Below are 13,367 nucleotides of genomic sequence, written 5' to 3'. Positions count from 1 at the left end.
CGACAGTAGTGCTGTGTGGACAAAGAGCTGAACGTCATAACAAGTACTGAGTACGACCACTATTGAGAAGGAAGAACGAAGACACGCAAACGATCAGTAGTATGTCATTGATCTGGTTGCCTACATACTGTACATCCTCGGTGCAGGAAATGTCCACACCTTTATTACCAGCTTGTCACCAAACAGTGTCATGAGTTAGTTCGTAATAGAGGTGTTTCCGACATGCAGACGACCATATTCACCATTACGTTTCAAGCGTATTTTAATTTCGCTTCCAGCACAATAATTGTCCCTCTCTAACCTATGGGAAAGCATGTAGTTGGAGCGACTTAACCCACTAAATAACCAGGAGTCATAATAGATAATATTATAACAAGTTATTAGTATTGTTATTACGAATATTATGTTATTTGATTATGACTATTGTTATGGTTCTTTTCATTGCTCTTATCATTACTCTCGCAGTTGTAGCCGAACTCTGTCTTTAGCAATGTTGTCACGTATTACCTTAATGGGAAGCTGCTACTATGAATATTGAATGTAATTTTCTTCTAATTATTTATTTTCTAAGGCAACTCTCTCTCTCTCTCTCTCTCTCTCTCTCTCTCTCTCTCTCTCTCTCTCTCTCTCTCTCTTTCCTATCCTCTTACGTTTACTTCCATGAACACTACAGAGTATTACCATTAATATTAATGCCAGACCACCTCGCTGGAATCGTAAAGTCTGTGTGGTTTGTGTTTATATGTAACTCTCTCTCTTTCTCTCTCTCTCTCTCTCTCTCTCTCTCTCTCTCTCTCTCTCTCTCTCTCTCTCTCTCTCTCTCAGAGCAAGAATTAAATGCCGAACCACCTCATTGAACACTTTATGTCCGTATATCTATGCAACTCTCGTTAAATCAGTGTATCTACGCAACTCTCATAAGTCTGTGTATCTGTGTAACTCTCGCCAAGTCTGTGTATCTATGTAACTCGTTAAGTCTGTGTATCTACGTAACTCTTGTCTCTCTCCTTCAGGCAGCGAGGGTGTGATGGAGGTGGTGGAGGGGGAAGGAGGGGCCCCGCAGTTACCTAGGGGATACCGTGCCCTGCTCACCTCACCGTGGGTCACACCGGAGCCAGGTGAGTCCAAAACGGTGTTCACTGGACGTCAAGGAGGAGTTCAAAAGATTATTCAGGGATTTAAAGGAGTTAAGAAAAATTCATATTGCTTCAGATGAGTTCAAAAACCTATAGTAGTTCAACCCAAGGAAAAAAGAAGAGTTCAAATGATACTGTGTGAGGTGACTTCCAAGGAGTTCAGTAGATATCAGACCGAGTTCATGACTGGAGAGGATTTCAAGAATTCAAAAGGAGTTGAAAGGAGCCTTTAAAATGTACGAACGGAATCACATATAAAGTACTTAAAATGAGTTCATATGATTTCGGAAGATTTCCTGAGTTCAGATAAGTTCAGAACTTACCAGAGAAGTTTCAAAGAGAACACAGGAGTTCAGATTAGTACAAGGGGTTATAAACGAGTAGAAAGAAGTACAAAGGAATTGTGTGGCATATCTGGTTTGTTGTAAGTTGGTATCACACCGTCCCCCCTCCCTGACACACACACACACACACACACACACACACACACACACACACACACACACACACACACACATATATATATATATATATATATATATATATATATATATATATATATATATATATATATATATATATATATATATATATATATATATATTCGCACAAGTTTGCACACACACACGTACGCGCATATATGAACACAGAATCATGCACACATAATTCACACACAAGTATATGAATTGGAAAAAAAAAAAAAAAAAAGCAGATGCACAGATATACACATAAAATTAATACGAAGAAGCACACTTGAATACAGAATACACACTATATTAGTCATGCAAACACATGCACGCTCATATATACAATACATAAGTAACACTTGCGCTTAAACACACCCACACACACACACCACACCTCAGTGAGAGAGAGAGAGAGAGAGAGAGAGAGAGAGAGAGAGAGAGAGAGAGACGGGGCAGTAACCTTACCCACATGAACCTCAATACAGAAGCCCAAAACCCACCACATTTAAAATCACATCAAACCCAGTCACAGAAAAATCACGCCAGAATTACGACCTCTTTTGATTCATTGCCATAATTATTAGGAAAAAATACGTGGGTCTAAAATTAATGATGTGGAGAAATGAGCAAGTGAGAGAGGGTCAGATTGAAATTAGTGAGCGAGTGAGAGGAAAAAAAAAAAAAAAATTCATTGGTATTTGAGAGCTATGGATATTTGCATTTTTAACGAGTACCGTGAGGCTTTTTTTTTTTTTTTTTTTTTAGTTTTTTTCCTGTCAACATAAATTTTGTGTTAATTAAGCTTTTTGAAATGGAGGGGTTAGCCACAGCCTCCATCAACCCTTTCAGTACTAGAGGTCATTACGAAGTTCAATCATATCATTTATTGACCGCAAGAATAAACTAACACGTCATCGTAGCGAAGGTGGTAAAGAAGGTAGGCGGTGTAAATATGATGAATAAAGAAGTAATGTTACACAGACATTTCACACATACACTACATACCAACATATTCGCATTTGATTGCCTGTGTGTGTGTGTGTGTGTGTGTGTGTGTGTGTGTGTGTGTGTTCTTACCTAATTGGTCTGCCTAACTGTATCTTTACATGAATGAGTCAAGCTCGTACTGTCCCTTGTCTTAAACCATTTTTATCATACATATCCTTAAATTTATTAATAGTTTTGGCACGCACTATTTCATTCAGTAGTGCATTCCACTGATCAATTGCCCTATTTGGGAAACTAAAGTTCCCTACGTCTTTATCGTCTATCTTTTTATGTAGTTTTTTGCAGTGTCCTCTTGCTGATGCTTCCCCATAGCTTATGTAATATGTCTATTTTCTCGTTCCCTGAGATGCATTAAACATAATCACATCTCTTTTCCTTCTCTCGTGTAGCGTTGGTAGATTCAATTTTATCTAGTCTTTCTTCCTAACTTAGATTCCTTAAGCTTGGTACCTATCTTGTAGCTGCCCTTTGTACTTTTTCGATCTTATCTGTTTTTTTGAGATAAGGATTCCAGACGACTGATGCATACTCCAAGGTTGGTCTGATGATTGATGTTATTATCTTTCTCAGCATGTCTTCATTTATATATGTGAATGCTATTCTCATATTAGCAAGCAGTGTATACATGTTACACACCTTCTCACTGATGTGGTCAGCCGGAGATAGTCTGTTATTGATAATCATTCCTGGGTCCTTCTCCCTTTCTGATATGTCTAGGGTTGAACTTCCTAACTTATAATCCCAGTCTGGTCTTTTTTTTTACTTTTACCAAACTTATTTACATGACACTTGTCCATATTAATATCCATTTGCCATTTTTTGCTCCATTCATGAAGTTTATTTATTTCTTCTTGTAGCTCTCTGCAAGAATCTGTGTTAGTAATATTCTTTTCTGTCTTTGCATCATCAGCAACAATATTTAGATAGCTTCCATTTCCATTGTCACTGTCTGTCATTTATCTATCTATCTATCTATATACCTAGGCTGTTTCCCCCAAGGATTGGGAGGTAGCCGAGACAGGACGACACACTCCCCATTTACTCATCCATTCAAACACATTCATTCGCATCTTAGCCCCAAAGGGGAGAACGGACAGATCCTCACCGCACCACACCGCACAAGGGTCAACTGCGCAATGCAATCAGTGACATCCGCAGCAGGGCCCGACAGCAGAACTGGTTTACCCCTGCCACATCATAATAGACCCATCCCCTTACCCGCACCTGACCTGACTAGCTGATCAGACCAAATGCGGGAGAATATCCCCTCAGGGCTGCGTCATCACTTATTCATTCACAATTTCTCTCCATTTATTTCTGTCACGCACAGCCACTCTTCCTTGCTCAACAGACATCCCTCTCGCATCCAACGCTCTCTTCACACTGTCCATCCATCCTATTCGTGGTCTTCCTCTCAGCCTTACACCTCTCACATCAGATCTAGTTATCTTTTTCACCAATCGCTCATTATCCATTCTCTCCATATGCCCAAACCATCGCAACACCCTCTGCTCAACTCTACCAGCTATCTCCCGAACAACTCCAGTTCTCCTTTGCACTTCATCATTTCGCACCCGATCCATACGCGTCACTCCACACATATTCCTCAGACACCTCATCTCCATTACATTCAAACTTTTCCTCTCTGCTACACCCATATTCCATGTTTCAGCCCCATATAACGCAGTCGGTACCACAACACCCTCATACAGCCTTCTCTTTACATCCATTCTAAGCGAATGACATTTAAACACTTTTTTCATTCCTCCCAGCACCTTTCCTACTTCATTTATTCTAAACTTCACTTCTGCATCTATTCTTCCATCCACAGCAACATGTGACCCTAGATATTTAAAACAATCTACCTCCTCAAGCAACTCACCATTCAAAACTATATTTATCCCTCTACCATCTACCAACCTCGTACACTTCATCACTTTACTCTTATTCTCATTTACTTTCAATTTCCTCCTTTCACACACCCTTCCAAACTCCTCTGCCAACTGTCTCAATCTCTCCTCTGAATCAGTCACCAGTGCAGTATCATCTGCAAACAGCAGCTGCTTCAGATTCCACTCTCCACCATCAACATTCACCAGACTCAGACCTCCGCCTAAAACTCTTGCATTCACCTCCCTTACAACACCATCCATGTAAATATTAAACAACCAAGGCGACATCACACATCCCTGTCGCAGCCCCACTCTCACGGGACACCAATCACTCACAGCATTTCCCACTCTTACACACGCTCTACTATTTACATAAAAACTTTTCACACCTTTTAGTAACCTACCATCAAGTCCATACAATCTTAAAACAGTCCACAAAGCCTCCCTATCAATTCTATCATACGCTTTCTCTAAATCCATAAATGCCCAAAACACATCCTTGCCTTTCGATAAATACTTTTCACACACTTGTCTCACAGCAAACACCTGATCAACGCATCCCCTCCCTCTCCTAAAGCCACACTGCTCATCACCAATCACTCCCTCTGTACCTTCTCTAACTCTCATAATTAACACTTTACCATACACCTGTCATTTATATATACTAAAAACATAAATTGGTGCCAGCACTGAGCCCTGTCGCACTCCACCAGTCACTTCCCTCCATGTTGAATAATTTCCCCTTAATACTGTTCTCATTTCCCTTTTTCTGAGAAGCTCTTGCATCCAACAGTACAAGTTGCCTTGGACTCCTCCTTGATGGTACAGTTTCCATGAGTCTTTGTTGCGGTACTCTGTCAAGTGTTATCTTGAAAAATAAATAGATACTGTCCACCCATCCTCTTTTCTGTAGTGTTTCTGTAACTCAATCATAGTAGCTTAATTGAGTAGTAACACATGATTTTCCCTTTCTAAAACCGAACTGCCTTTCTGTTATCATACTGTTTTCTTCTAGATGGTTTACCCAAACATTTCTTATCAGCTTTTCTAATGTCTTACTTATAACACTGGTCAGTGATACTGGTCGGTAGTTGAGTGGATTCTGTTTCCTATCTTGAATAAGGGAAAAAATTTTGCATTCATCCAAATATCAGGTAGTTTACTTTAACCTAAGGATTCCTTGCATAATAAATATAATGCTATGCCTAACTCCTCTGCACATTCATGTAGCACCCAACCTGAAATTTCATCAGGACCATAAGCTTTTCCTTTGTCTGATTTGGTTAAAACTCTCTGTTCTTCTTTTTCCGATATTTGTATATCTGGTAATACGTGTGGGCATGCCTGTTCCATCTCTTTCAAAATTATTTTCTTCTGTAAAAACTGATCGGAAATTTTTATTTAGTGTTTCACAAATATCTTTCTCTTGTATACAGATGATCCCCTCGTCCGTAATGACCTGTATTTCATCTTTAACATTGGTTTTGCTTCGGATGTAGCTGTAGAATAACTTAGGTTGATCAGTACTTTTCTTTATAGTCTTCCTCAAACTGTCTTTGGTCTTCCCTCCTAATCCTTGCTTAATCATTTCTTGCCTGTTTATAGTTGTTATATGCCCTCTCACTCTTCTGTTTTCTGTATCTATTCCACAGCAAACCTCTTTTTCTTCTGATTTTTTACATTCTGTATTAAAACATTTATTTATTTTCATTTATGTTTCTTTGTGCTAAGGGATGTAATTTTGGACTCTGTTTCTTAAAAATCTCAGAATTTTTTTATATAAATCATTTAAATCTTGTCCTCTAAGCTCATTTTCCCAATCTGTTTCTAAGAAGCACTTCTTCAGGTCATGGTAATTGCCCTTTCTGTTGTTTAGACTCTTTTTGTAACTCTCATTACTGTTAACTATGTCATATGCAATCCAGAAGTTGCAGTTTAATACTGCATGGTCGCTATTGCCGAATGGAGGGTGATACATTATATTGTCAGTATCATTTTCTTGCCTAGTAAATGTAAGATCTAGTACTTATGGATCATCAAGTCCTCTTTTTCTGGTGTTTTCCTTTACATGTTGTGTTAGGAAAAACTGCTGCACAAGATCCCGGAGGTTTTGATCCTAACAACTTTCATGGCTTCTTACGTCTAGACTCTAGAGTATTCCAATTATCTATGCTGAAATCTCCAGTTAATATAATTCTTTTAGATTCCTCTTCCATTCTATGTAGTAATGTTCTTAAACTCTGAATTGTACTTTCTGCCAGGTCTTCATATTTGCCTCTTTCCCAAGTGTTTGTTTTGGGTGGCATGTATAAATTTGCCACAGTTACTTTCCCTTCAGATGTGTTAATCTCTACTGCAATCAGTTCTACTTGTGAGGGTATATCTAGTTCTTATTCTTTGACTTGTAGATTTTTCTTTGTTAAGATTATAATTCCTCCTCCTTTTCTTAAATTTCTGTCTTTTCTCCATATATTGTATTCCTCTATGTTTAGGGTATCGTTTGCTATCTTTGGGGTTAATTTTGTTTCACTTAGGCAAATAATATGTGGTTCCTTTTCTTTGGTATAGTCTTTAATCTCTAATAATTTATACACCCCTCCCTCTGCATTTGAGTACATCAGTTCAATCATCTTGTTTACATACTTGCCACACCTTGAGTCTACTACCTTCCTTCTTTTTATTCCCTGTTAATTATAAACCTCTTTCGTACCTGCAATCCAATTACTTTGCAAGAAAATTTACTCTTCCTCTGATCTTTCCTCGTTCATTGTTTTTGCTTCCTCCCTCTTCTCCTTTAGTATTCCCAATTCCTCTTTAGTTACGCACTTTTTTCCCATACTTTTTTAAATTCCTCTTTTTCCATGAGTTTGTTTCCATTTTTAAGTATTTCCTCCACAGTGTTCACACTCTGGAAGGTTACTTTCAGGGATCTTGACTTTTTTCTCTTATACTTCCCGAGCCTTTTTTGTTCCTCTATGCCTTTACCACAGATTTCCTCTGATACTTTCTTCAATATGTTCACTATATTTACCATCTCCTTTCTGTCTCTCGAGATTTTGTTTCTTATTTCTTGTTCATCTATGCCAGTGATTACTATAGATTTGTTGATATCTGCTGAATCTTTGACCAGTTTTAGGTTGTGTTTAATGATTTCTTTCACTACCTTTCTAATTTTTTTTTCTTTGACTTTTGTTTCTCTTTCCTTATTTTCACCATTTCAACATACTTAGTGTCTACTTCATCTTTGCAACTTCTCATCACTTTCTTCACCTGGATAATCTTCTCTTCAGTATCACTGCTTTGGTCTATCGTTGTCTCTGTATCATTTCTGAGCTCCTCCATAATACTCTCATGGTTGACAACTGTACTTGCCATTTCACTAATCTTCCCTCTATGTGAACATACCTCAACTGACAGCTCATCTATTGTTGTGTCTTTTTTGTTTAATTCCTTTACTAATTTTTCATTTTCTTCCATCTGCGTGCGTAATTCCTTCTTATTTCATCTTTTTCACTTTGAAAAGTTTTCTCCAGTTTATTTACTTTCTCTAGTAATTTATTATGTTTCCATTTCAGCCAGTTCTGGGCAGAAATCATCATCCTGTTTTTTACCTTTTTCCTTTTCTTAACTCCTTCCATATTCACTTTACTAAAGCTGGTGCTCATCTTGTGGTAATTCTCACTTAGAAAGATAACTGCTACTTACAAGTTTGCATCTCCCTGTTACCCGCCTGGTGACAGACGACACCCAGCTGATGATGCGTTTTATTAGCGGATTCTTGCACTAATTGGATGTCTTCTGTTATTTGTACAACACTTTTGCAAACACTTGCTCTGCTATATTTGAACATCACTTAATTTAACCTAGTACAGAGCTTGACTCATATACAGATACGATTTAGGTGTGGCTAATGGTGGCCAGCGCACAGTTAGGTGACGGACGTGCTGCCCTTCTGGTGCCTCTGTGGTGTGTGTGTGTGTGTGTGTGTATGTGTGTGTGTGTGTGTGTTAATCGGATCAGAGATGTGTTTGTGGTTACTGGGCTCGCTTCCCGATCTGGGATTCGACACTCAAGCTACTGAGAAGATTAATAGTGAATTCTGTTAGTACATCTTTTCACATTCTTCGTTACGTTGGCATTCTTGCGGGTTATTCTGATGACAAAGATGTTTTCACACTCAAACAGCCTCTACGGTACCTTCACCTTCACATGCACCGGTCCTACTACTTACATCCCTGCCTGGTTGGTACTTGGCTGGCAAAAAAAAGGGTTAAGTCTTGTTATCACTCCCACTCCAAGGTTAAGGTCCGATCCTGCAGTTGATCTTATAAACACTGACACAGACAGATGCAGAGTGTTTTTCCGTCTGTCTTTTGTGTGTGTGTGTGTGTGTGTGTGTGTGTGTGTGTGTGTGTGTGTGTGTGTGTGTGTGTGTGTTCCAAGGTACAGTACAGGGCACAGTATGCTTATCAATATTGGTGTATGAATATTTTTATGTAAATGTCCTTTTATGTATCTAAATGTGTGCATAGGTAGCTTTTGAGAATCTCTCTCTCTCTCTCTCTCTCTCTCTCTCTCTCTCTCTCCACACACACACACACACACACACACACACACACTACAGAACACATAAACAAAAAGTATAGGCAACACAGGTAAAATTATAAGTCACATAAGGAAGTAATATAGACAAAATAAATTGCAAACGCCGGAACTCCTGTCGTCTTCTCTAACGTGTTCCCGCCACACCCAGGTCACCCTATATCTCCTAACCAAGCCAATTGTAGAAGCTGCCTTACATGGTACTACAGCATTCCTTGATGTGAAGTGGCCTTATTGGCGTATCCAAGACAAAAATGTTACGGTGCATTATGTAAGTGTTAAACCTTGCCAGAAACAAGTGACAGTCGAATGAGACTCATGTTTTCGTTTTTTTGTGTAACTTGATATATTTCTTCGAGCCAAAGAAGCAAGCGAGAACTCCGTCAATCTCAGTCATGTAGCAGAGTAGTGAAGCATACAACTAAAAGCTTGTTATTTTGTAGTAACCCCTTCTTTGTCGAAGCCATCGATTAATGCCATAATCTTCTCAGGGCTCAGACTGCCGATGCCGCTGACCTCGTCGGTGTCATCAGCTGCATGATGCTCCCCAACGAAATTTCTCCTATTTGGCAGGTCATATGGGTCCCCTGGCATGCACCCAGACACTCAAATATGTCAGTCCAGCACTAATGAGGATAATAGCATCACATTTTTCACGATTTATTATGCACTGATGTGTTTCTTTTCGAGTGTACATTTCACAGAATAGATATCTCGATTATTTTTTTCAGAATGTTACTGCATTTCTTTTTCAACAGTTTGGTATAAAAACGAATATTTTTGGTGTTATAATGGTTCAATATTAGCTTAGCTTCGGTAAAATTTGGAAATAAGAACTTATATAGTCATTGTACAGAAAACCATCGCCAAAATGTGATCACCGCTATTGTTCGAGAACAAAGCAATGAGAACATCATACTTCAGCCAAAGTTCGGTGTGTGTGTGTGTGTGTGTGTGTGTGTGTGTGTGTGTGTGTGTGTGTGTGTGTGTGTGTGTGTGTGTGTGTGTGTGTGTGATATTCCTAGGGAACATCAAAATTTCATTTTCTTCTCAGCCGTTGAACTAATAATGTCATGTCATAACATGTTGAAATAGTCGTGAAAAATGTATTCCAGTAATACCAGATTCCCCCCTCAAGAAAAAAGTCAAGTGCTGCCGAACAACGCCCCCCCCCCCAAAGAAAAATTCCGCTGAACAGGATGTAAGCGCTTTATATATATATATATATATATATATATATATATATATATATATATATATATATATATATATATATATATATATATATATATATATATATATATATATATATATGGAGCCTCTGTGGTACAGTGGTAAAGTGTGCGTTTTCGTACACTGAAGAACGAAGGTTCGCGCCCCGCCGGGGTAATAAACTTTGGGAGCTTTCTTCAGGCCACGTACTGCATTGGCGGACACAAGGGGTGCTGTGGGTGAACCAGTGACGCATACTGTAGAGTATGCTTGCACCCAGTCGGCTTGCGCGGGTCGATTACACTTGGTTCACAGACTACACACACATCCAAAGCCACTCCAGCACAACAGTTACACTTACAAGCACTTCTCACCCTACATACAATCTCTACCAGACAGCCTAAGCCACTTGGTAGAGATACATTGGCTGTATCGTCCCCACTCCGGTTGGGATAGGCCGGTCCTGCAGTGGACACTCAAAAGGCTGATGATATATATATATATATATATATATATATATATATAGATAGATAGATAGATTAGTCCAATCATATGTCGTAATTTTTAATCTGCCATGAACACCGCCATTCTTTGGAAACACTCATTTTTTCGCCCAAAAGAGCCAGATGTAGCAGAAAGGGGCCAAAAATACAATCTTGCGTGCTCGGACACGTTTCACACGTGTTGTGCTGATACCATCTTGTGTTCATTTTTAATTAGTCTCCTATTCTACATACCGTTCAGCATATGTGAACAATTTCATAAATACTAGAAGCCCCAAAAGAGCTCCCCCCAAAAAAAACACACACACAAAGAAAACTCCTCTACTTATCAGCTATTTGGTCACCAATGGCAGGTGTGTCTTACTACATGCAACATCTTTATGCCATGAATGTGAAAAGAGAAAGACACAAAAAGAAAAAAGAAAAAAAGAAAAAAAATGACATCTTGCCGTGGGGAGAATATTATATATCAACAGACGCGGCACTGAAAAGATTAAGACTACAACGGAACTAAGCACATCGTTGAAAAGCTTATGGAAAAGCAATTTGTGTTATTAAGTGACTTCTAAAAATCTGCAACCATAATATCTTCTAAGTTAAAATGCGTCACGCCGAACACAAAACTAGGGTTATCTACAAAATTATTTTAGCTACACATCGTTTTAAACCTTATGGAAAAGTAGTCGATGCTGCTTATGTGACTTTTCTCAAATTTAACACTAGTCTTTAACACCAGAACATTCAGATATCTCAGAAACTATTAAACCTTCACTAGACCTATACATACTGTATTGTTGAAAATCCTATGGAAAAGTAGCACATGTTTTTTAACAGAATTCATGATCGGATCCATTTCTTTAAAAAAGAAAGGGGGGGGGGAGGATTCCTAGCGGAATTACCACTTACTCAGTTTAAAGATTCAGATCAAAATGCACTTTTATTATACTTATTTTAATCTTAAGAGTACAGTAATACAGGCAAGCGATATGTATGGTATATATTCCCTATCACAGTTAATATTCAGACTGTATACACTATATTCACGTGTCAGTATTTTTTTTCTTATAAATAATCACTTGGTTGCCGTAAATTGAGGGTGAACACCCCCCACCCTTCATCCATGCTTCAAAATCGTCACTATTTTGCCGAAAATAGGCAAAAAACGCCAAGTTAAGCCCAAAAACTAGGTTATCTCTGAAATTATCAAAGCTACAGTGGACCAGAGAACATTGCTGGAAAGCTTATGAGAAGATATTGGACATTAGCTAAGTGGCTTTTCTCCAATTCTCCACGATATTGCTGAGAAGGAAAAAAAACGCAAAAATTATAAAAAAAAAATAATGGGTTGTCTCGGAAATTATTAAAGCTACGGTAGGCCAGTGTTAGGGCTATCATTGGAAAGCTAAAACATCAGCATCATCAAGCTTACATGCTCAAATACGTGAAAGTGTGAAGGCGGAAGACTTTATTTACCCTGTCACCCGTAGGCTATGATGGCGACACAAAACGTCAGTTACTAAAGAGAAAGAGAAATCAGAAATAGTTTACCCATTACCCCTGGACAAAAATGGCGAACAATAAACAGTGCTAAAGAGTTCGTAGCCTGCAATATTTTACACCGCTGCCCCTAGTCTAGAGTGAAGCTCAAATGGCGGCCAAAACAGTGAGTGAGAAAAAGAGAGAAGCGTGAAATGCTTTACCTGGTTACCCCTAAACCAAAATGGCCGCCAAAATGTTTGCCACTCAACATATTTTAAATTATTTTCCCCCGTTATCCCCAGACGAAGATGGCGACCAAAACACCAGCAGCAGTGGCGAGGGAGAGGCCACCTGCTTACGTCTCTCCTACCTATTGGACGGTCCCGACGCCTTCCTACTCTCAGTGTGGGCTGTGGAGGGGGTCGGGGAGGGGGGAGAGGGGGGCCTGCACCGCACCATCCCTCTCCTCTTCCTCTACGGGCCTCACGGAAACAGGACTCTAACCACTGCTGTCAATTTCACCGTAACTGCAGATTTCAAGGTGAGAAATAAGGGTTGGATGCTCGGTGTATGTATGCCACCTGTTTTTATTGCAAGAATTCTTTCATTACATCTTAGATTGCTCTTAATTGGGTTTTCTTTTTGCTTTTAGTGTGTCTTAACAATTTTCATCCTCTCACCTCCACCCCCTGTCAAGCACAATTCCCACAAGAGGGCAGGACTTGAAGGAGGAAAAATTTTGACCTTGCATTTTGACATTGTCCTTGGACAGATTGTTCTTAAAATTAAATTACTTCATCCTTGATTGACCCTCACACCTTCCACCAAGTTAGATCCAGAGTAGATCAAAATGGTTGGAGTTGACCTTGCCATGTGACCTTGACTTGACATATTCCTCTTAAGCTCCAATCATTTCATCCTTAAATGCTCATCTTTTTCCACAAAGTCTAATTCAGATTAAAAACTTACTAATGGAGGCGGGAACATTTGACCTTGCCCTGACCCTGACCTTTCACCGAATGTTCTTCAAACCGATTAAATTCATTCCTGCCTGACTCTCAAAACTTC

At 39.1% G+C, this 13,367-nt stretch overlaps 1 protein-coding gene across 1 annotated transcript in view; it reads left to right on the top strand.

The window, feature by feature from the left end:
* LOC145404953 (uncharacterized) overlaps positions 1 to 13,367 on the top strand; it is a 608,364-nt gene that overhangs the window by 343,317 nt on the left and 251,680 nt on the right. The window contains exons 13-14 of the mRNA XM_080276459.1: positions 1,014 to 1,122; positions 12,627 to 12,840. Of these exons, the coding sequence (XP_080132585.1) occupies positions 1,014 to 1,122; positions 12,627 to 12,840 (323 nt within the window). The remainder of the gene's footprint in view (positions 1 to 1,013; positions 1,123 to 12,626; positions 12,841 to 13,367) is intronic.

This window comes from Coenobita brevimanus, chromosome 65 (assembly GCF_032717465.1).
Source record: "Coenobita brevimanus isolate Jiangsu-jjx chromosome 65, ASM3271746v2, whole genome shotgun sequence".
Lineage (NCBI taxonomy): Eukaryota > Metazoa > Arthropoda > Malacostraca > Decapoda > Coenobitidae > Coenobita > Coenobita brevimanus.
This window is presented reverse-complemented; position numbering and strand designations above follow the sequence as displayed.